At 43.1% G+C, this 24994-nt stretch overlaps 3 protein-coding genes across 3 annotated transcripts; 1 reads left to right on the top strand and 2 right to left on the bottom strand.

Moving 5' to 3' along the window:
* Nucleotides 1-22: 22 nt before the first annotated feature.
* Nucleotides 23-4992, bottom strand: ap5b1 (adaptor related protein complex 5 subunit beta 1). Its single transcript, XM_080781718.1, has 3 exons — nucleotides 4679-4992; nucleotides 3254-4036; nucleotides 23-2857 (listed from the first exon to the last, which is right to left on the bottom strand). Exons 1-3 carry the CDS (start codon nucleotides 4814-4816, stop codon nucleotides 896-898), a joined length of 2883 nt encoding a protein of 960 aa, XP_080637844.1. The 5' UTR covers nucleotides 4817-4992; the 3' UTR covers nucleotides 23-895.
* A 622-nt stretch (nucleotides 4993-5614) lies between these two features.
* nuf2 (UF2 component of NDC80 kinetochore complex) lies at nucleotides 5615-12633 on the top strand. Its single transcript, XM_080775232.1, has 13 exons — nucleotides 5615-5816; nucleotides 6409-6483; nucleotides 6613-6689; nucleotides 7047-7108; nucleotides 7183-7280; nucleotides 8792-8865; nucleotides 9303-9396; nucleotides 9863-9925; nucleotides 10681-10818; nucleotides 11192-11332; nucleotides 11498-11673; nucleotides 12161-12296; nucleotides 12392-12633. The coding sequence occupies exons 1-13, from the start codon at nucleotides 5694-5696 to the stop codon at nucleotides 12491-12493; spliced, it is 1359 nt and encodes a 452-aa protein (XP_080631358.1). The 5' UTR covers nucleotides 5615-5693; the 3' UTR covers nucleotides 12494-12633.
* A 26-nt stretch (nucleotides 12634-12659) lies between these two features.
* On the bottom strand, nucleotides 12660-24524 carry efcc1 (EF-hand and coiled-coil domain containing 1). The gene is made up of 8 exons (XM_080775221.1): nucleotides 23733-24524; nucleotides 23104-23531; nucleotides 16761-16909; nucleotides 16498-16633; nucleotides 16005-16161; nucleotides 13839-13997; nucleotides 13550-13619; nucleotides 12660-13311 (listed from the first exon to the last, which is right to left on the bottom strand). The coding sequence occupies exons 1-8, from the start codon at nucleotides 24408-24410 to the stop codon at nucleotides 13178-13180; spliced, it is 1911 nt and encodes a 636-aa protein (XP_080631347.1). The 5' UTR covers nucleotides 24411-24524; the 3' UTR covers nucleotides 12660-13177.
* Between the last annotated feature and the right edge of the window lie 470 nt (nucleotides 24525-24994).

Genomic DNA, 24994 nt, shown 5'->3' with positions numbered 1-24994 from the left:
GCAATCCTGCAAACGTTGAAAGCCATTGATAGCCAATTAGGATGGAAAATTAGATATCGGACAGATCCGTCTTGAACACATGACTATAGAGATAGTGTGTAAGCCAATCAGTGTAGAATCTGAGAAATCCAACAGACTCGTCTTGGTGTATACCGAATTGTGTGATGTATGGATAAAATGTGTACGAGTAATCTACAGAAATGTGTTTTGCCTAAATCGGCTTCATGGTGGCGCTATAACAGGCCGTTGAGGAATATTTGGGGCAGAGGTTCGTCGTTGGCATCCAGGGAGTGTGTGTGCAAAGTTTGGCATGGATCGAGTGCAAAACATACTCTCCCCCTAGGCCTTCGGCCTGGTGGAGACAATTATCTGGATCAGGTGGGAGGCATACTTAGACATAGCATTGGTCTGACTGGATTAAGGTTGGTGAGGGGTGCGTTAAAACGACCGGATTAAGGTTGGTGATGGGGTGCGTTAAGGGTTGGGAGAGGGTTAAGGTTAGGTTTTTTGGGAGGTGAGGGTTTGAGATATCAGACCAATGGTATGTCTAACCAAAAGCAAATCAGGTGCCCAAAAGCAGGTTCTGTTGTCAATGCATTCTTATATTAAATACTGATTTTATTAAACCTTTTTCCCACAATATAATATATATAATAATAATACACCTGCTATCCTGTGATTTCAATGTATCTGAGCAAATCCAATAAAATGTAGTCTTAATGTTTTGAACAGTAAAAATATTTTATTTTAATTTCAATAAAGTGATTTAATGTGCAGTAACTAAATCAAAAGTATCTTCAATTAAAGGAGGTTTGAACTTTGAAGCCATTAAGACAAAATGTGATTTAAAAGGCTCATCATAAAAACAATCCCAAAGGATGCATAACTTTGTACATTAACTGGCTGTGTTTTCTTGTGAACATGTGGTAATGGTGTGTAGGAAAGAGTTAATAAAAGGCAGAAGTTGCCAGTTATCAGTAGCAATGTTGAACTGCACAGCATCCTCCTCTGAGGTAATCTTCAGCAACACATGAGATTGCGGAGGGAGATAGACCAGCACCTTATACTGGTCCTCGGACAGATCCGTCATAAGGTATGGTAGAAAATGTTTCTCTACCAAGCCATGCAGAGCCTTCTCCTCCAGCTCACAACAGAAAAGGCTAGTAGCACATTCTGCTGCATCTCTGTCCGTACACTCACCAGAAGAGATTTCCTCCCATGTCCTCTCAAACACCCTCAGTTTGTCCCCATCTCCCCAAGCCCAGGGAACGGGCAGAGGCATGAAGACCTGCTGGAATGCCACCTGTATGTCTGGTAGGTTTGTGTGCCAGGACAACCCATCCTGGGTGGTAAAGATGGCACTCGCCCGCAGAGTGGTGGGGTAGGGTTGCCTAGGCTCCAGTTTCAGCTTCACTACTGGCAGTGCCCTGTCTCGGAACAGACATGGAATACTGAGGTCACTCAGTTCCCTGTAGTGGCTGTCTGTGAGGTCCAAGTGCATGCGGATGCTGTACAGCTGGTCAAAATGTGCGTCGTGAACCTCAGTGTGAGTCAGTTTGTAGTGGAGGGTTATTTCTGAGGCAAACCCAGGGTTGTGAAACTGGGCTCTGTAGGCCTCCAATATATCCCTCTCCGGATCCATCGGGGTCTCTGTCTGGTGTGGGTCTAACTCGTTGTGAAGTTCCAGTTTCTGTCCGGTTTCTGTTTCTCGCTGTGGCTCATAGGAATCCAGTCTGACCAGCTTGAATATCGGCCTCCCTGTCTGGCGGATGGTCAGTGCCGTTGTTAAGTCCTCGCTCTCAGCCATGATGGACGACGACAGTGAGCGTGTCTTGGCATGCTGACCTCCGTTACTGACACCCTGAGCCAGCACAGCACCCAGTTTCTCCCGGGAGAGGGTGGTGAGAAGGGTATAGTAGAGACGGGCATGGTCTTGGATGTCCGTGTCGCCATAGTTGCAGGTGAGGTGCTGAAGGATGTCAGCCAGACGGCTGAGGATCGTGTCCAGACTGGGATGCACGAGTAGCTGCCGACACACCGACAGTACACTGTTACCCAGACGCCAGTCGCCGCTCACACAGAGCGAGGATGAAGACGAAGTGATGACACTGAAGAGGAAGCTGATGGTGCTCCTCTGGGAGATCTCCCCTTCCTCGGCCACCCGAGCCAGAACCATAAAATGCCAGCGGAGTTCTTGCAGCTTGAGCTGGCCAAGAGGGGCATCGATGATTACAGTTTGCAAGGCCCCGAGCAGCTGCGCCGCCCAACCCGACTCCACAAGCCTGTCCTGGGTGTGATTGGCCAGGTTTATGAGGTGTGGGGCCAGTCGGGTGTGTCGGATGTAGAGCTCACACATCCTCTGGGTCAGGCTCTCTGCATAGCGCTCCACATGGCTGAAGTGGTAAAGGAAGAGGAAAGACGCTCTGAAGAAGGTCACGACCATCTCTCGGCTACCCCGGTTTTCCACAATACGACACAGGGAGATGAGATGGTCATAGAGGTAGGCCACGCCTCTGCCTCCCTCCTCCTCCTCCTCTCCATCCTCCAGGTAGACGAGTGACAGCAGGTTGAGTCTGGCTAGCATGCTGGCGCTATCATTAAACACTGTGGGCACCAAGGCCGCTGCCAGCCGGGGGGTCAGCAGCACGGGCAAACTTTCATCGCCATCTGCACTGATTGGCCTGTTCTCAGGGAAGTGTAAGATGCAGTCCATGTAGAAGAGCTTCTCAGGCGTGCTCTGCAGTGGATGCTGGGACAGGCTGACCAGACGCTTCAGGACGAAAGCCTCGTCCTCGGCACTGAACAGGCTGTCCGTGAACGTGGCCTTCATCAGCAGAGCGATGTGGAGGAGGCACACCTGAAATTACACAAAGATGATGATTCACTTTCCCATGGAACTTTATTTGATTTGTACAACAGATTATATACACAATCCATAATATGCTAGTCGTTTCCATGGGAAAGATGAAAGTTGTGCTGGTGAGGTAAGAAACCCTAGAAGGGCTTTAAATCTAATTTATAATGCTAAATAAATATTTTAGGCATTCATCAAAATAATAGTATTTAATATTTTTTAACTACTTAAACCCTATTGGTCTTGTTTCTTTCTACACCAAATCTCGTTTCTGAAAACAGCAACACCTACATACAAGATCACAACGCGCCGCATTGTGAGCTTGTAAATATGCTATTTTCAGTGAATGTTACAAGAACGCCCAGAATAGGGGTGCTAAGGCTCAAAAGGTTAATTTACCTCACTAGTACCCAGCAGTCGTAGCAGCTGTGCTCTGAGAACTGCTGGAGATACACCGGGTACCATGGCAACCACCTCTATCAAGCCATACAACAGGGCAGCTTGAGCTATTGGTGTGAGTAGGTAGGACTCCTCCAGAAGAGAGGACAAGAGGGAGCGTAGCTCCCTGCAATCTGCTCCGGTCTGCAGGGTAGGAACTCGACCCATTGGCCCCAGGACGATCGGTGAGGGGAGGGCTGAGTTGTTTTTCAGTGTGCCTGAATCTGGATCGGGCTCCCATTCGGCCACCTCATTCCCTCCCAGAAGGGCTTTAAGATCCTTAGGCCCAGCTCCTGGTTGCAGGGCGAGCAGATACACCGCATTTCTTAGTCCCAGGATATGGAGCCCAGCATACGCCTGGTGAAGCCTGGAGGTTTCCTGCTGCCTAAGCCCACTCAGGAGCTCCAGGCGCTGAGTGAGAAGGCCTGGGCAGCAGGCCTCCAGCTCCCGCAGGCAGTCACAGGCCACGGCCCGCAGAGGACGTACTGCAGCACCATCATTTGTCTCCTGTGCTATCTGGAGCAGGAGGGCCAGGAAGTCCTGGGATCCGCTGGATGCGGTGCTAACGCAGAAGGAGCAAGTGAGCACAGAGGTGAGAGCCAGGAGCAGGTGACAGCGGAGTTGCAAGGACTTGGGAAGACACTGTGCAAATACAGACATGAGCTCCAGGGCCGTCTCCTCAGCCATGGTGACAGAGGGGCACAGCAGTGTTGGATACTCGCATAGCGGGGACAGCAGTGCGACCTACGTTGGGGATAAGACAAAGCATGGAGACAGGCATTAGCAAACAACGGAGACACTGCATAGCAAAGAATATTTTTATGATTGATTTAATACTTTATTAAATCCCATCAGCCCCACCCACCCACCCCTTTTCCCCCTCACTGTATATGTTTATTTTCCCTTTTTACCTCCTTTATGATGAATTTCTGTTCTGTTCTTTGGCTAAATAGAAGTGTATATTACTATATTTGTATGTCTCTAAATGTTTTGAATTGATGACTTGAACAAGGTGGACCCTCTTGTAAACAAGCTTTATTGGGTCCCACTCACATTTAACAGTTTTTGTATTGAGCTTGAAATGTACTGTAATTCTGCAAACTGTTAAATACTTCAATCAATCAATCAATCAACAGTTTGCAAAAAAGATAGGCTACAGTGGTACGGAAGGATAACCCATAAATGCTCAAAGGGCGTTATTTCCATTGAGGTCCTGGTATTCAATTCAACGAGACATTTAAAGATAAACAATAATATACAATAATATGCAAAACATCATATAGGGCAGGACTACTGTAGGCTAGTATTAAATAAAAAATAAAAATATGTACAGTTGGGGGGTGGTGTCATTTCCGGGTCATGAGCTTAGCCTTTTTACAACTTTACCTTGACGCTGTCACTGGCTTTGTCGTCTCGAAGCTCTCGCAGCAGCTCCGCAAGAAAGGTTTCCGAGGAGGTACAGAGGAGGAACTGGGACGGACTGCGGGAGAAAGCAGTGATCCTCTCGGCCCAATTCGCCGCCATGGCAGAAACAAACGGAACCACCCGGCCGAAGTGCAAATGATTTCAGTTCAAAGCCGCCGTTGGCCTTCAGATGGCACTGTGATGATGATAGCTCTATATAATGTACTGCAAATTGCAATACAAATCCATTAAACATGGTACTATAAACTGGTCCCTCTCATAAATTAAGCCAAGGAAGGTACATAATTTACTTCCTTGTTATCGCCACTTTATCACGTGCCTCATCTACTTCTTGTTATAGCGTTAAGTGGCACTATACTGCCACCTACAGTGTGAGGGCGAGAACAACCACGGTTGGTCAGTGGGGGTCAAGGGGTGTAATCATATGTAATGTCTTGGAGAAAGTGTGTGTGTGTGTGTGTGTGTGTGTGTGTGTGTGTGTGTGTGTGTGTGTGTGTGTGTGTGTGTGTGTGTGTGTGTGTGTGTGTGTGTGTGTGTGTGGTTTGAGGTCCAGAAAAGCAAAGAATGTATGTTGTTAAACTAAATTTGGCATGCTGTTGGAATGCTGTTTAAATCTGTATTTTGTTTCATTATCTTCAGTCAGTGTGTCCAACCCCAGGCTCATTGTTTTCTTTTAGATATTCTTTTTATTTTTGTAATCTTATCTTTGTATCGTTAATCTAATTTAAATAAAATAGGAAAGAATGTGTAGGCACCCGGACCCCACACGATGGCGCCAATACGCTATCAGCTCCTTCAAAAAAACGAAAGAAGAAGTATGAATGCACCAATCAGATGCTCAGAATTCCTCACACAAGAAGGAAATAAATAATAGCGCCATTTGTTTGACTCGCCACTCGAGTCGTCGTTAAATTTGGTCCTGCGTTGAGCCGTTTTCACTCTCTTTCTTTTGGGTTTCGCTGCAAAATAAATAGCCATGGCTGAAAATACATTCCCGATGTATAAAGCGGACCAGCTTGTGCAGTTTTTCCGCACTGATGTTCTTACTGAACAAGAAGCAAAACATTTCTCGAAGAATGATCTCACCCCCGCAGTGAAGGTAAACACACTAATGCCGTTAAGAAGACAGTTGCTTCGTGTGTTTATGTTTATTTATTGATTACGGTATTCTTTCTTTTACTGTCCTTTGTGTTTACATCATTTTTACTTTTTTGCCTAGTCCCAAGCAAGTTCGTATCCTTGGCTTGATACAACATATTATATCCAATGCTAGCAAGTTATGCTATCTAAATTGTATTGCCCTGCATTGCCCTCCATTTACACAGCCCTTTCACGAATCAAAAATCTGTTTGTAAACGACGATAAACTCACTTGTATGGACATCTGTTTGAAATAACTAGCATTTAGCTTAATAGTAGAGTCGATTCTGGCATTTTAAATTTATGATGAATCTGATAATCTAGGATTGGAAGAGGTTGGGCGGCACCCTCTGACCAGCCACCACTCAGTTTTACAACTTGTTAATTAGTTCAGACTCGGATCATGCATCCTGTCTTTTCTACATAATTCTCAATCTCAGCATCCATTTGTTGTAGACACTTATAGTTACAGATCCGTTAGCTGGGGACCCAGTGGAACCCCCTTATGGACCCTTGGGTGTCATTGAAAATGTAAAATGTTCTCCCTTTCAGCCAGAGACGGTCCAGTTGTTGTACATGAGGACCTTACAACTCGTGTATCGTTTCAGACCCGAATGTCTCTACATGGTAAGTGCAGTTTTTAAAATTAGGATTACAACCAGTAACCAAAACATACCTAACCAGATCACCACAGAAGCAAGCACTTTTGTTCTCCTTGAGAAAGTTTATTTATTTATTTTATTTTACTGTCAATAGATCCCGCTTTCAGAGGACATTGAAAATCCATCATTTCACGAGGGGGCTACTGCTATCATGAGTCTATACCTGTGCATGTGAGTTACTGAGTTTCATCAGAGATTGCAACACAACACAAAAGGGAGACAGACGCACACAGATGCAGATTGAAGGGACTGAATTATAATTATGAGTCTGGCTGTCTATAGTACCAAGGCTATTCAGCTAAATTGTTCAGGGGGCCACATTGTCATAAACCCAAGGTGCTGGGACCGCAATTGAAATGTCCTTGCCAGCAATCCAAACAGACACAAAAACAAAGTATTATGTGCATACTAGTTGTTGTCAGTCTGTAAGTTAAACATCTACAGTATTACTGTTTAACTGGATTTCATCATGCTGTTCCTATGCATCTTAAATGTTTGCATATCCTAAATTAATGTTACTTTTTGCAGGCGTCGATTCCTACCTACCTGCCTTGTATTCGACTTCTCCCTCAGTGACTTACTGGCTCCAAGTAAGTAACACATTTGCATTTAAGCACCATTCAAATAATTTACTATTAATTTATTATTATTTATTTGTTTACAGAACCTAAGAAAACTGCCATTATCCTCAGTGGCATGATGAACTTTCTTCACTTCAGAAAGCAGAGGATGGATTTCATTTTGGAGCATGAGTCCAGATTTGTATGTCTCTCATAATAGTCTTAAGATATGGGCATTCAATATTAATGGAGCAGTTGCAGCATAAGCATTTGACAAGTGCGGTTGTAACTTGTAGGTCTAATTCTGGACTCTTCTTCAGCTACTATAGAGGGTATGTGTGTGACATCACCATACCCGGAAGTTATGCTGGAACACCTACTGAGTGTCAAAAAACTACTTTCTGGCCTTGACAGCTCATACATCCAAACGGAAAAGTCCTATTTGATTGCATTAAAGGTGATATAGGCAAGTTTTCAGCCAAAAATCAACATATTTATCTATCTATATTTGTGGCCTTATTCCCTCTATCTTCCCCTATATTTTGATGCTGAGCTGCTGCCCTGTAGACATACACTCTCCCTTTGTCTCCCTCTATGTGTTTGTATCTGTTTATATCCACTGTTGTTTATGTCGCGGGACGGAAGCGTCGTGTTGGGAGGAGGGTCTGTGTGGGGGGTGACGCGGAGTCTTAGCCAATTGCAGCGCGAGACTGTGACTGTGTGTTCGACCCAGCAGTATTATAATGAAAACGCAATGCGATTTCATTGCAACTTGCAATGAAATCGCATTGGTGAAACTAAGATATGGGGATAATATTATACTTGCAATTTGCAAGTATAATATTATCCCCATATCTTAGTTTCACCATTGTTCATGTGAAATAGTATGTTTATGATGTAATATGTAAGCCTGTTGAAATTATGAGAATCGCTATGTATAGCGCATGGTTTGGTGGTCCGGCCGGCTTGAAGCTTGCATTCAACCCGTGCTCGCCAACGGTGACAAGCCGTCGCTGATCATCATAGCGATGAATAACCGTGGACAAAGTAGTTCACATGAACGATGCTGTAGTGGCTGGGGCATTTGAGGGGCAATATGTTTTATATGCACGATTACAAATGAAAGATAATTGAATTGAGAGCCAGTGAGTCTGCTCCACTACTTCCTACTTCCTCATTTGCGGGACTCGTCGTGTCAGTCTTGTGATATTGTGATTACGCTACAGTTACCCTTAAAAAAACATGTCAACTCAATGTCATTGTTGTAACTATGATATCGATAGAAATTCATAATTTTTTAATGTCATATTTAGCCATACGAGCGCAATATCCATAGCGTCCCTCCCAGCAGCAACAACAACCCCATAGCCTGAAGTGACCTGGCTCAGCCAATAGAATGACGGGGGGAGGGGGGTGGAGCTAGATTTTAATTTGTTTGGAAACACTCGATCAATTCTGTGTACAAACACTGGAAACTTGCCTATATCACCTTTAAATAACTTTAAACAACATTAAATTAAAATGTGTCACCCACTTTGCCACTCTATCTGCCATTCACTTTATGCATGCTCATACCCTCTATTGTTGAGCTGCCCTTGAGCTGGTCCTAGTAGGCAGCAGTTTCCTAGTTCTGTAGTGAAATCACTTGATTCGAGTAAGAAGCAAATGTAAAGCAAATTGTTTAAATGGAGTTGTACTACTTTGTTTTCTCAGAGGGCAGATATGGACCGTTTTCAAGGCCTTAACAGAGGCATTAAAGAAGCAGAGATGAGGATCGAGACACTGACGTAAGTCATTTGCCATACTTTCATTTGAGTATAGCCTTGAAGACAATCCTCCCTTTTATTATCCTTTTCTGAGGTTTATTCCTTTTTTTCCCGCTCATGCAATTGAGGGTCTATGGACAGTTTTGTTAAATGTGGGCCTTACTTTAGCGGTTATGAAAGGCTATATAATTAAACCTATTAACTTGTCTGTCAAATTAATTATGATGCTCCATTAACATCCTGTAAATGTAACTTAAGTTGTCATAAATGGTAGCCATGCTTGATTTTGGTTCAGTTTTGGAGTTTACTAGTTAATTTTGCTGCAGTCTATCACACATCCTGGTAAACTATTTGGCAAATGAGCCATATTTGAAAGAAAAAATAGGTTGTAAAGACGAGGCTAAAAATGTTATTTTACGAGTGAAATGAGTGTTGTCTTCGTTTGTGTATGTGTTTAGAACCATTCCTCCAGAGCAGCAGGCTGAGGCAAGAGAGCTGGGGTCTGCACTCGCTGAGTTGAATGCCGCCAATGCACACAAATTCCAAGGAGTAGTAAGTAGCAATGGAACAACATATTGACACTGTCGGATGGAAATCTTGTATGTCCAAACTTGGTACTTTACAGGAAATGTTTAAAAAATCACACCTGTGTGAAGTGAGGGGCGCTCTTATCATCATACATCACATTCCGTGCTCAGCCAATCAAATCATCGCTATGTGGTACACGTACACAGACACACAAATCTGGGCATAGGAGGGGCTAGCGCCCCTAAAAAATAACCGCCAATGTAGTTATTATTTAGTCACAAACTATTTTGACTAATTTTCATCTATCTATAAATAATAAATTCACATAATCGCTGTCTCTCCCTGTCGGGAAGTGCAGCTGTCCAGAACCGAATATCCCAAATCTTCTCTATCCAACTGTCTGTCTGTGACTCTTTATGCCCATATATGGAGATCCCTAATGTCATCAATATGACGCCATAGTACTGACATGAATATGTTTTCGTTTCAGACTGCATTGAAAGATTCCATTGCGGAGTGGAGAAGCAAAATTGCGGAGCGCACACAGGCCCTGGTATGTGAATACATTTTTGCAGTTTGCAGTTTTATCAAAGACTTTCTTCTGGCCTACCCAATGACACCTACCCAATTACATACTGTAGTTCTCAACCTTTTGTAACTCAAGACCCACCTGGGTCATGATGGTCATGGCCCACATGCTGAAATAAATGGGTGCATGTGTTTGGTCTGACTAGTCATTGGTCCGAAAAACGACAACCCGCCTCAAACCCTAACCTAACCATAACCGCAAGCACGGGAGCAGGCGCTAGTCCGAGGTGCGAGCGCATGTCGAACCAATGCTCCGTCGGACCATAGTATGCCTGCCGAAATAAATGTACGGTAAATAAATAAACGGGGAAAGGGGCATTATTGTGCTTAAACATCTAGTCTAAAATTAAGGAAACTCATTCTGCTGATCGCATGAAATGACACGTTAGTTAATAATACTTAATTGACATATTTGTGCATTATGCAAGAACAAAAATAAATACATTTTATATATATATATATATATATAATTTTTTAACTACCGGTAATTGAAAAGCACCAGACAACAATCAATGGTGTCTTTTCAGTCTGCATACTGATTTTGGATATTATGTTGTATATTATTTTTCTTTCTTTTTTTGGTATCGTTTTACGTCATGGGTCGGTACGAAACTACGAGTTATCACTGGGTTGAGCTGAGTGCTGCCATTTAATCATTGTATCACAATGAGAACGGTGCAACATGGGTTCTTAGCCGTGCCGTTTGAATGTTTGTGCCAGACCAAGCTGAAGTTGAATGTGACCACCACAAATGAAGACAACGCCACCCTAAGGTCTCAGATTCTTGAGTCGCCAGAGGAGCTGAAGACCCAGATGGAGAAAATGAAAGAATCTTTGAAGAACATCAAGGCTGCCACAGTGAGTAGGGAAGGGTCCAGGGGAGAATACCATGTTAGCATGGTGGTTTTATTTCAATGTTTCATCATAATGTGTAGAAGAGGGACTTTCCTTTTCTTGGTTATGTGCCAGGTGCTTTGCACTGTTTGCAGGGGAGTTACTTATGCAAAGTTTCAAACTCTAATTTATGACCAAGTGTTCATTGAGCACACCTGGATATGGGCAGATTTGGATGGGCAGATTTAGATGTTTGGTGCATCTGGAGTTGACACCACTTATTTCTGTTGAGAAAATTGAAAGAAAATATAAGGGAAATTTAAGACAATTTCCATGAGGCCCGTTAATTTGACCATGATGATGATGTGTGTGGATTGCTTTTAATATTTTCGACCAGGTAAGGGCAGATGAATTCCTGGTGGAACTGCAGAGCAAGGCGCAGGTTTTGAATAACACAGACTCGGAGGTACAGCTCATCTGCAACCTCCTGCAAGATTTACAGACTGGGCTAGACAACAACAAGCAGCTTCTAGAGGAGGTATGATCAAAACGGGCAATACAGCTACTCTGTATCCATATTATCATAGGTTTAATGGTTAAAATTAACATGCTCACTTGGCGGTTACCACACAAGTGTGTGCAGAGTGAAGGAAGTGTGTGTACCTCCTTGAAGGGCTGTTTTCAGATTGGTGTGTGTGTTTAGGTGGATGAAAGCGTGGCTGAGTTCGAGAAGCAGCAGAAGGAGATAAAGACCCTGAACACAGAGGTGGACAGAGAGAAGAGATCTCATGTCATGAAGTTGGAAAGGTTGTCCAAACAGCAGCTCCGTAGGCAGAACATGAAAGACATGGCAGAGCAGCACGTTCAGGCTGTCATGAGGTATATATTGTTCTGTTTAGGTATACCAAGTAGCAATCTTTCACTTTTAAGGTTACACCTCTAACAAAGGAATGTGTTGTGCAATCTACAATTTAATCAAAAAAAGTTTTGCTTCTTGGTGTTTAATAATGTTGAATCTTATCAAGATTGTGAACCCTTTGTGAGCTGAGTGAATTGTCACTCATCCATTAGCCATGCAAGAAATGACGGGAGCTGGTGTCAATCTGTGTAGGAGGCCCCACTCTTTCTATCTCTAGCTAGGCAGATTTATCTTTGAATGTTGAATTTTGTGTCTCTTGCATTAACCACATGAACCCTAGCGTCCCTATTCTGGGGCAAACATTTGGCAAAAACTGAGCTTATAGATCATCTATTTAGATTTGGTGTAGAGGGAAAATCAGGGGGGCAGTCTTGATGAACCTGTGATCACCCCTAAAGGTCATTGCAACAATAAAAGTCTTCTCATAAAACATCTCGTGCCCATCAGAAAGTGTGACCATGTTCATGAGAAGCGACAGGAGATGGCTGACCAGATCCAGGAAATCACCAACGAGACCCAGCAGCTAAAGGCCAAGATCCAGAACCTGATGGACAGTTGCACCAATGAGACACGCGTAGCACAGGTACAGTCAGCCACTTGTGTGTCTGCCATGCCTTTTGATACTTCCATCTGTGACTGACGCAAGTTAAGTAACCGAAGCCTTTTTGTTGTGTGCAGGATCTTTACGACCGCCTGTCTGCTGCACTGGATCTGTTACACAAGCGCGTCGAGACGTGCCAAGACGACGTTCAGCTGAACCTGGGCCGTGTAAAAGGTTAAGAGATATATATATATATATATGTATATATATTCGTCCCGCTTGTACCGCAGCAGGTCGCACCACGCCCGTTAGCGCAACTATCGTCTTTGCATTGACTTTGTATGTAATTGCGCCGCTCTAACCAAGACATTTAATAAACATTGCATTTGAAGGAAAAAAAAAAGGTGTCCGTCACAATATTTAATGGCATGATTCCATAATATGAATGTTAGAGTGAAGCTTAAGTATTTACAATGTGAAATTGTTGAGCTTGTTTGCTGGACTGTACCAGAAGCTGCCTGTAACTAGCCCAGAGTCCATCTCCTTTCCAAACGCCACTCAAGTAATGCATTTATATGAATCGGCAGTATGGCAACATGCCCTAAATAACTGTTGCCTGCCAGGTCTAAACATAGAGTTGTATAAACAAGTTCACAATACCACTACTGATCGCTTTATAACATTTTCTTCGCCACCCCCTCAACCTTTGGTTAATAAGAACATTCTAAGCTGATGACAATGATGTAGTGTCATGTTATGGACATGGAAGCCTGAGGAGTATAAGAGCTACAGTATTATACCTATATACATTATCTAATGTCCTTTTCAGAGGCCATTGTAGCCAATTCATTGTCCTCCAGAATGATCCCTTGGTCTTTAGAGATCTGCTGAAGCATCACTGGTCCAGCAGGGGGCAGACTTGTTCAACAGGAGATGACGAGAGCATTGAGGGACTGGCCGCTGGATGTGCGCTCAAGAGGGCCACCAGAGGACAACATCTCACAGGCACCTAGTTCATGATAGAGAGCGTTGAGCACCTCAAGAATGTGGGCTTTTCCTGTTAAAAAAAAAAGAAAAATATAAGAAGGTAGCAGATGTGAGCTCTGTGGGAATCTCATTAAAGTCAAATCTATGAGAATTTAATTCAATTTGCCCCTTTTACAGCTAGCAGAGCAATTGTAAGCTTTTCACAGAGCCAATATTGATTTTATTGGTTGTATAAGTCGACAGCTGTTCAAAGCCACACCACTGTGGTGACTGGTGAGCTCAGCTGTAGATACTGTAACAGTACTCACCATGTTGAGGGTCGCTGCATGACTCCAGAGTACTGAGCAGGATTTTCCCCAGGGACCTCCGAGAGAAGTTCTGAAATAAGAGGGAGCTAACTCTCAGATCACTGTCAAACACAAATTTGAAGACACGCTCAGCAAATGAAAAAGCTGATGTAAAAGATTATATCACCAAATTCTCTAGTAATAAGGTTATGCACATTAAAAATAAAAACACTGCAATCACATGTCTGTGACAGACTTGGCCAAAGTTGTCAACATCAGGTGCAACTGATTCCCTGAGCTCTCAGCTTACCAGATCTCTCAGCTGCTGTAGGAGCTGAAGGACATCCAGCAGTTTCTCCTCAACCAGAGACAGACGCACCCTCTCCGTCTCCAGCATCTGAAGTTCCATCTGAAGCATCTCTGTCTCTTCTGCCTTCTGTTGTAGCTCCTGCACTAGAGAGTCCTTCATCTGAAATGCATAGTGCAGCCATTCAAACTACAGCCTAATGCACCATGAAACCCACCAGGTGCCACGGATGCTGCTTTTCTTCCGGTCCATAGTAATGAATCGATCTCACTGGCAGCGCACTGACCTGCTCACCCATGCAACGTTCCCCCCCCCACTCTGTCCGTGGAAATGTGTCTGCATGTTCTCATTGAAATGCATTGCATACATGTACTATATAGGATGACCAGGCATCCCGCTGTGGCCGGATTTGTTGAGATTGAGAATAGGCTCGTGCAGATCTGCATGCACAAAGCGCGTGTGTAATGCTTTTTTGGTGTGTTCAGTGTGTAACTAAGGCTTTCCCAACTCTGAGCTTGAGGACCTGTTGTAAAACGACTGTGTAACTGTTTGTTTTAAAAAGTACAGGCAACAAGACATTGCATAAGAGCCAATAAAAATACACATCCAACAGTTTTACACAGCATGGCAGTGGCATGGAGGTTGAGCAGCTGTCTGGAAACCGTAAGGTTCCTAGTTCGATCTCCAGCCCCCCCTGGCTTTGTGTGGATGAAATGTCCTTGAGCAAAACGGTGAAGCCCTAACTGCTCCCAAGGAGTAGTTTGATAGCCTCTGCCATCATCAATGGGCCTGATTCACTAATCTTGGGTACACAGTACAGTACACACAGAATGTATACTTATGCGCAAATATGCAAGTTTCCATGGATAGAGACAGAGTGTCCTCTGTGATCTTTTGCATCATCTACACTGAATCTCACGTCAGTTGTTGGGCACTCGTGTGCCGTAAATTATGCGTATATGATAGAAGGAATGAGGCACATGACTAACATGACTAACATACTGTTAGTCATGCATAGCTGATATTAGAATGCAAAATCAAGCTAATTCTGACATGCTTTTTTTATCCTATTATTCTGTCCTGTTATTCTGTTTATTGTTAAACTTAGTAACTTTTCTCTTTTAATTACACATGAGCGATATTTTATTCATTTTCAGCTATCTATCGTGTGAGGGACTCGCTTGCCAAAATACACTGATCTACTAGTCGTTGGCGTTTTGACAAGCGATGCAGCAATATTTCCGGTTGTCTTTCATGGGCATGAGGCGCATGGGAACACGCTTTTCAATTACGAACAGGCTGGATTCGTCATTTGAATCGCACGTCAGACTTTACTTACACTAAACTCTACAGAAGAATATAGTAGGAATGAGGCCCATTGGGTGAATGCTTTGGGAAAAGATAATAAAAGATAATTTCCCATTTCTCTGGAGGGCTACTCCACACATCAATATAATGCAAATGTACAACTTAATGTGTTTTAAATGTTTGGGGACAAAGGAATTTTCTGACCTCAGTATGCAGTCACTTGACAAAATGGACTGTAAGTCCCTCCTGCCACACAGCTTTATGTCATGCAGTGCTTAAGAGGGAGAGAAATCTCACCTCATACATCCTGCACGTAAACAAAGTCTCACAGTCACGGTCTTGTTTAGTTTCAACCGTTCTATCTGAGGGGCTGACCCACTTTACTTTGGGAAAGCAATACCTCACAGTCCCCATCTGCCTGTATTCCTGTCTTGTGGAAACACTACAGTACTTGGCTGCAATTGGTGAGCTTAATTGATGATATTCCCAAGTGTCATGCGGAGCTAGAGGGAGTGTTTCTGCGGTTATCCCCAGTGAGAAACAGCTGCGTGCATGCACACGCACACACGCGCGCACGCACACACTCGTTGGTTGGTTGGTTCGGTTGGTTGGTTGGAGGCGGCAGGGCTGTGCCACTAACTGTGGTTTCTCTTTGAAGCCCTCCACTTTCATAACAGCCTTCGCCAGTCCTCTCTAATCTTATTTTACACCATACACACAGCCTCCATACACACAGCCTCAAAACGACTCGGGAGGTAAAGCAAGACTAAACATCGACCGGAGAGACCTGGCTTGTCAATAGAACATGGCGTACAAAGTATGGTAGCTATGTTTTAGTGGCAGTCCCTGGCGGGTCAGTACCTGGTCCATGTCTATTCCAGCCTGGCTCTCTTTCAGCTCCAGTTGTTTGTTGAGTCTGGTCACCCTCTCAAGGAGCTCCACCACGGCACTGCGGCTCTCCTCGCTCCTCGAGCTTCCGAAACGAGACATCAGTTTCCTGAAGGCCTTGTCATCACACCTGTTCAAGGTCACATTTTAAAAGAAAATTAAAATATTGTGTTACTTTAACTTCTGGGGCAATTTTTACAATCACAGAAAGAAGTTGATGCTGAGGATTTTACTCCCCATTTGGTGGCCATTTGTAGCAGCTATGTATGTAGCATTTATCTATCCAGTACTTTCAGACATATAGCTCAGTTGATCTGTACTGTGACCAGTAGACATGTGAGTTCACTTTGCATCGTCTCAAAAGCACGGAGCAGGAATGACAGAGAACAGACAGATTTATCCAAGAGAATATTAAACTAAAGGCTGTGTACTGGGTGGTTTAAAGCTGAACAGGATTGTGCCCTACCGGTCCCCACAGCAGGACAGCCTGGTCAGGATTCTCTTCACCTCATCCACCTGTCTCTGCTGCTCTCCCGTCCACTTGTCATCCTCCTCGTCGGACGCTGCCTGGCCCTCCACAGAGCGGAACAACTGCTCTTCCACTGACCACCACATCATCATCGTCAGTGTCATACCATCGTCAAATCACAGTCACAGTTTTGCGTCTAAAGAAGGTAGCATAGCTTTCAGAGAGTGAGCAGAGCATTGTTTAACAGGGCGTGCTCTTACTTTTGTCTGGGGTGGTCTCTGCACGTCCCGTGGGGGAACGTCTGTCATGCTGGGGGTCCAAGCAGCACTGCTGGCCTAGTCTGCCGATACCACTCAAATGCTCCTCTGCCCTGGCACTGCTTGGGAGTTGTAGTTTGGACACTGCTGACCTAGAAGAGAGGAGTTTGGGTTTATCTGACTGTACATTTTCATTTTGTGTAGCGACAAGTCTATCAACATTATGAACTGATGACATCCAAGGGAATGCACCTAAAGGGCTCCTTAAATTTGCCCAGAGGGGAAACACTCAACCCAAGCCCACTGATCTAGGCCCTAGATCAAAAGGAACATATCAAGTAACATGGAGCAGTGCATATTAAGCTACATCTACAACCGCCATGATAATTTTATAGAACGCTGTGATACAGTTCTCCAAATGTAGGAGGGGTAATTGAAACCAGACATAGCATCTTTAACCATTTCACAGTAAAGTGGGTCAGTGGTAGTTTTGTAGGAGTTAGCTTATACTGCGCAATGTGAAGTAAAACACAAGTGGCTGACATTGGTTGGACTGCAATGGAAGCAGAGAGAACGTCAAATGTTTTGAAAGCTCTTCTTTCCATAGCCTAACTTTACTGTGATCTGCAGATTTAAAGCCTGCACAAACAGTAAAGTCATCTATGCGTTATGTTTTTCTTTTCTAATTAAGACAGTTAAGCATTTGTCACAGGAAAAACAGACTACGGTTTGTGGAGATCTGTCATTGGTAATGGTTTGAATTTTCTAGGTTTCTTGTGCCGTCTGGTCTTTTGTGTTGGGGGAAATCCGATAGGGGGCCTTCGTAAATCACAGAATAAGTGTTTCCAGATGATGATGTCTTGCCGGGGGGAGAAAAAAAATGTTGAAAAACGTTTTCAGCAGCCTGGGTCTCTCGAAAAGAGAGAGAGAAAAAGTCCAGTCAAGAAGCACTCATGCTCATATCCTGCTAGCATGAGGTATACTGCAGTAAGACATTTTAGTCTGCATCTGTACTCTGTACTAGGCTTCTTATTTGTACAAAACTGGAAAAACGAAAAGAAAAAATAACGACTTCAGTGTAAGTCAATAAGTGTAGCCTGGTTTCAGGCAATCAATCAGAGAGGGCGGAGACATGTTTAAGTTACTGGGGGCCACAGTGGAGGAACAGAGGACCTGGCTTGTGAGGAAGAAAGATGTCATAATTGTAGGTGCATACACTTTTCTGCAGACACACATAAACACACACACACACACACACACACACACATTTGATATGATTTATCTCTGCGACCCATACACTGTAAAATTGTAAAATGTTCTTTAATCTTTAGTGTACAGATGGACTCCATTTGTATATTGTACACTCAGAATAATCCTCCAGGGCTGTGGCTTGGCTTTTAAGCATGTAGTTTGAATTTACAATGGATTGATATAGGAAGGGGGCGTGTCTGATAAAAATGAATATCAAATATGTAAATACTGAATCAAGCAACTTAAAAACAGTAAGGAAACCCCTTAAAATGACCCCAAACATGTTTGAAAGTGAACGTTTTCACAGAGCGCCATGCAGAGACTTGGTGATGATGCATGAGCAATCCTGCTATAGATGTTTGAAGAAGGCTCTCTGGACACCTAAACGAAGTCCAGACATCATGGAAACGTGGTTTCACTACGAGATCCAGAAGACAGTCAATCTGTGCAGTGCTCTCAGGGATCAAAGTTTGAAACGGTCTACTAATGGAAAATCAGCATCAATGGTTGTGGAGATTGAGCCAAAACCCAGAAAAGATATTCAGTTCATTTTGTGAAGTGACAGAAGACATCAGCTAAATCAATCGATAGATTCAACTGTTGCAGGACCGGTGTGTCAATGTTACAATTTGTTCTTCGATTTTGTTCTTCTAAAATCTTCTAAAATAGTTATCATGAACTTGACACATGCTATAATATATGGGAAGTTACAGTACTGTTTGTAGATTATTTTTTTAAAACAAAAAGAATGTGAGAGTGAAGAGCCTTTTTTTTTGCTTTTCACTCCCCAATTTAGTTGCCAATTGATCAGTTGAGATGGTTTGCATAAGAAACACATGGCCATGTGGTGATTTTAGGTTAGTCTAGTCAGACTCATTATCCTATAGTATTCCTGGAATAGCTAAGCTAGATCATCAATTTAACATATCCTGAACTGTCTGCAGAGTCTGTCCTTAGAATCTACCTGTTTGCATATCACTGGTTCCTGTAAACTTAGCCTGATTTAAAACTTGCCATACGTGTCACACGCCAAAAACAGCCAATCAACAACCTCACAACTCATTCATTGCAGTGTGAATCATTGTGAGCTTGTCAGCTATTTTGTATTTTCAGTGTGCTACAGCGACACACAACTAAGTATAACTGGAGCTTAATGCATGAACTGATTTTTGTTCTCATGTCAAAATGATCACCATATGACTTAGTTAGAGGCTACCAAAATGTCTTCAGACCAGATTCAATAAGGAACATTTTGTTTGCTATTCTCACTCAATGTTCGCCCCCAGCATAGGGACGCTCGGGTCATATGTTTAAGAGTCAGGACACGCTGAGTACTTCCTGTGTTTATCACAGCACAGGGTTGATGTGAACTTTCCATCCCCCGCATCCCCCTACTACATTACCCTCCTCCATACTCCCCAAAGAACAGTTTCCTCGTTCAGATGTCATTGGACAATGACAGTCTCCTGTTTAGCGGAGGTTAAACGTGAGGTCATGTAGTGTAGTAGACCTGAGCTTGAACTTGGAAGTCGACTGCATGCGGGGGGCCCTGCGGCGTGGCTGAAACGGGTGAGGGGGTGGTATTTACACAGCAGACAATGATTAATGAAGTCTTCCTGGGTTCAAATCAGATACAAATAAAGCAAAGTGTGCAGGAAACCATGCTCTCTCTCTAGGTGCAAGTTTCATTTGAAGACTACTAGCATGCGCCAAAGCTTTAATCCACAAAGCAGTGCCTATAACTTTTACCAAGACACACTTAAGCTCTCCCCACCCAGCAAGGTGCAAATAAAGTCAGAGAGTAAAACATAATGATGGATTAAACGTGGAAGAAAACATAGGGGGAGAATTCCAACACGGGTGGGTGGCATGAGGTTATAAGATATCCTGTGTATATAGTACTGCTGATGTCGGCAGAGTTAGAGTATAAGACTACTTCCTAACTAGAGGGAGGGAGACAAAGGCAGCCATCCAATCTGGAAATGAACCCAGTTGGCTGTGTGGGTTTTTGAAGGCAGTTCAAGAACAACAGTAAGGCCCTGGGTCCCAGACTTCCCTTGAGTATGTCCTTCACGTATTATTCAAAGGGCAGGAATTCAGCAGCAGCACCTGCTCCTCACAATGCTGCAGCTCTCGTATGGAGACAGATAAATGGTCTGCTGCCTCCCTCCCAAACCCCTCGCTCAGGCGCCATGCAGAGACCATGAAAAGGCTGAGAGATTATGCCTCCCCTGGGGCCCAGTATCGGAGGGCCATGGGTTATAAGCATATAGGGTAGATGTCTATGTTGATGCCATTAAAACTGGGTTTCAAATCTGCACATTTAGGAAACATGTGCTTCAAACTAGAAATATCTGGGGACTGGGGCATATTATAAGAGAAATGCAGAATCGAGTGAGGCAAAAAGAAAAGAAAAATACAACTGATAAAAGTCTTCTGTGACAATTGTTTGTATAATGTGACGTCTAATGCCAATTTTGGATTTCCATTCCACAGCCTATTCACAAAAACAAAAAGAAGATAGAAAGATGAATGAGCCTGTTCCTCTCTTGTGAACTCTGTCATTTCATGAACAAACAGTTGAGTGTTTGCCTCTTCCTCCAGATGGTACACTTTCCTCCCCCTTGACTCTTTTTGTTCCTCTCGCTGTGCTCCCTCCCCTCCATTGTTATGAGTTCTAGCCTAGTACAGATCTCTATAGGTTACACAGTGACTGATTTAGTTGGACCCCTTCAAAAAGGCAGTTGACAACTCTGTTTTTCATGGTAATGCTCCACACTTTTGGCTTTTCACTTGAAAAACATGGTGTAAAAACGGAAAAGGTTGAAAATGTGTCATTTATGTTAAGAGCAATTACAACATATGAATTAGCCGTAACTGTTATGTTGTATCAATCTGTCATTATGACACAGAACTATTCAGTTCACACTGTCAGGTGTTAACGGCCTGTGTGAATAGTAAGATGTTTCTGAGGTTGCTCTGAAAATATTCCACTATATTTATCCTGTACAGTATCCTGTACTGCAGGATACTATTCCACCTATAGTGACTCTCTCATTTACAATTTAGGTATTTAGCAGACGCTCTTAATCCAGAGTGATTTACAGTAAACTATAATTGGGTTGCCTCAGCGTCTCCAAGGTAATCTCATTATCATTCAATGCCTCCGGAGAGATAAAATAGCCAGTGAGTGTAAAGATTATTGGAATTGGTCCATTCAGTCATTGGACTTTTCTGACAACTACTGAATATGTATATGTCTGAAAATATTATTAAACACGATGGTCCCGTCGCCCCCCCCCCCCTTACTTAAAAGTAATAAGTAGCTCGGTTTGCAGGTAAATTCAGTTTCAGGGTAGGTGGAAAATGGACACAAATTATATCAGTTTAACGTAATAATGACTGTAATGTGGAAAAAGATTGAGACAGAAACACACAGTACAATCATTTAAAATTGACCACTTAGGTCCACTTCTACAGTCTCAGAGTGTGTAATGTAAGAAAGACGGTAAGAGGATATATGGAAAACATTTCCCTGTGTATTTTCTATTTTTCAGTATGATTTCTTTCTTTTAGTTGGATGACGCAATAGCACATGGGTCCAGAGTAGACCAAGCGTCCTCATGTCCCTGGCACCAGCTTCAAACGCATTTTATGTATACCAGTTCTGCAGCCCAAACTTCTGCAGTTGGGGAATTTGCATGCCTTTTTTTTTGCTTAAACTACAAGTGTAGTGCAGTATAAAGGCTTGCAGACATAAAGGTTTGTTTATTTATTTATGTATTCGGCTAGTGATATAAAAGCACTCGCATAGAACAAAAGAAAACTTTTAAAACAATGCCCTCAATGTGACAATGCTTAGCATGGAGGTTTTTAGTGGGAATATTCACTGGGTTTAGTTGCTAGGATAACCCATAGGATGGGGGTGTCTATCTGGTATTGTTGAACAGGAGGCAGGGTGAATGGAATGAGTGGAGATTGATGGGAATGGTCAGTCTGTTGAGGTCCTCATTCAATGGAGCTCTCTCTTGACAAGTCAGTCTCCTTTGTCATGTTGAATTATTTGGCTTAAGGATATCAATGGACGATTGGACGGGTATTGAAAAGACTTGCTAGCGCCATCGTAAAGAGTCTGCATAGATTAGTAACTTTAAGCAGATGAAGTGGTACTGTGTCTGCAAAATCTGCTGGTTGGGAATGAGTTTAATCTAATTGACAGACCTGTCTGAATATGCATGGCAGTGTCAAGTCTGACTAAAAGTTATAGTTTCTGACTATGAAGCTTATAGTCTAAACAGCACAATTCAGACGTTGCAGCCATTTAGAGACATTTTCTTTCTTTAAAAAAATATTAAAAAGCCAAACCTGCAGACATTGATTATAATGGTTAGAGCAGGCACAAGAGACACCATTGGTAAACATTAAACCAATGACTTTGTACTTTGAATGTCCAATTACAGCCTGAAGAGCAGAGCCTCTGTGAAAATGAATAGTTCCAGACAGTAGCAGAACCCAAACAGCACCAACATGCCACACACGATGCCTGTTAAACCAACCCAAACAAAACAAGGCTGAAAATGAGAATAGAGAACCACATCAAACATTCATAAATGGCATGGCAGAGTTTTCCAGGCATAGAGCCAGAAGTAAATAGAGGGTCGAGCAGGTATTATTATTCATTATGGTTGACTCCAACCACAACGGCCTAATGCAAGTTGCCAAAAGGACGCCCTCTTCCTCTTGCAGTACACATCCACACGGGATTATAAGCACTTGTTTTGAATTATTAGAATATTTAATCAGCTATGAACACTCACTAATGGATAATTTAAGTATATATCTGCATATTTACTGTAGGGTAAAATATTTCTATCATTATGTTATTATTACAGCCAGGATCAATGAGAAAGACCTTAAAAAATGAAGTGACATCATCAGTGACCATGTTATTACACAGGAATTATACAGTCTCACATTATGACATGATGGTGCAACACAGCATATTTGTTTTTATCAGTCAAGAGTCAAACCACTGGGCTCACTGTCATATTACTGTTATTTGACTCTGTGTATATTGTCTGTGGCGAGACCTCACCTGTAGTAGAGGACTTCTGACTCAAGCTGGTGGATGTGCCTCTTGAGCATTGGCACGTGGCTGGCTTTCACCTCCAGTTCCTTCACTTTGCCCAGGCCGCTGAGTACTGCCTGCCTGGCCTCCTCCACCTTCCTCCGCATGACCACCTGCTCTCTCTTCAGAGTCCGGTTGCAGTCCTCCAGAGCCATCATTGCTTCTTTAGAGGTCTGCAGTTCCTGTTCCAGTTTCTGATTGCAAAGCATGGCCTCCTCTATCTGACGGTCTGTGGAGCCACGCAGCAGTTCTACCTCATGGATGATACTCTGGAGGCTCTTTAGGTCACTTGTCACATTGGAATAGTTTATGCTTTTCTGGGCAGCTTGCTTCTGGTGGGCAATAAAACAGCCTCCCTCTGGCTTATGTGTGGAGTGGCTTTTCCACAGTCCTACCTGAAGTAGAAAGCAGAATGTGAAAGATTTTGCCCCAGAAAACCAGGCCACATAAGATCTCAAAATACATAACTTGACAAGAAGGTTCATATATGTGCTTCACACAGAAAGCATTGATGGAATTGTTATAGGAAAAAACGTCCTACATTTAATTTAATTTGATCATAATAAACGTTCGTGCAAAACACCTCACAGACTCACCTGTAGTGCCAAACACCTGGCATCACTACTCTGAAGAGCAGCGCGCATGTCCTCAACTAATTCTCTCAGACTTGCATTTTCTTCTTCTAGTTTAGACATTCGGTCCTCTGCTTCCTCCAGTGCAACTATTTCCTCGTAGCATTCTCTAGTGAAGGGACCCAGCGTGCAGCCAGAGGCATGTCCATCGGAGGTGGGAGAGGACCCGCTGCCGCTCACAGAGAGCAACCTTTCTCTCCTTCTTAGGGGGCTTCTGAGGCGGATCTGCGTCTCTATATGTTCGCTTTCCTTTCCCACAAGGAGTCTGCCATTCTCATACTGGCACCCTGCTTTTGTGCTAAAATATCCACATAGTTTCGCATGGAATTGCCTAAAGGTGAATTCATTTGGCAAATTGTCTAAAATCCCGACGCACTCCGAGTCGGAGTCTTTGTTTAAGTCTTTGTTTAATCCCAAAATTTCACATAAAACATTGAAGTCCTCCACGGGAATCTTACCATCACCTCGACAGTCCATATGGTGAAAAATCTCCTGTAGATACTGATCCAATCCAGTGGCCAAAACTATAATTTCGTTCTCTACTCCCCGGTCCAGACCATAATGATAAGCCAGCGTACTCACTATCCATTGTGTTCTCCGCGCTGGTCGGCGGTAAGGATCATTCCAGTCTCGTTTATCCATTATTTACAATGAGCAACATTATATTTAGATAAACATTGAAATTTGTTTTAAAAACGTCGGGGATATCGTATGGTTGGTTCGCATCCCTGTCGTCCACGTCCAAGTTATGTTCAGACTCAGCAGCACTTAGAAAAGAAGGGGGAGAAATGAGGCGTGCTGGATCTCATCTGAGTAGGCTAAGCACTGCCCCTAAATTTAAGGGGTGCTTCACTACTTTTTCCAGTATTCGAAAGATTTCAAATGCCCAAGCTCAGTAGACCAGCTCTGGTCCATAGCCGGCCCTAATTGATTGATTGAAATATTTATTAACAGTTTGCAGAATTACAGTACATTTCAATCATTCACAACTCAATACAAAAACTGCTAATAACTGAGTGAACGACACCATAAAGCATTACACTTTTTCAATTCATCATAACTAATGCTTAATTGCTTATAATTCCCAATGCTTAATTCAAGGCATAATTTATAAGCATTAGGGCTATGGATCAGAGCTAAGAGTATAGACCAAGTATGACTTTACATTTCTGTGTAAAGTAGCCTATTCAACCAAATCAATCAAAGACTCATGACCATCAGTGGAC

This window comes from Protomyctophum bolini (genome assembly GCF_963924005.1).
Source record: "Protomyctophum bolini genome assembly, chromosome: 2".
Lineage (NCBI taxonomy): Eukaryota > Metazoa > Chordata > Actinopteri > Myctophiformes > Myctophidae > Protomyctophum > Protomyctophum bolini.
Note: the sequence above shows the minus strand (reverse complement) of the source record. Positions and strands in the feature narration are given on the sequence as shown.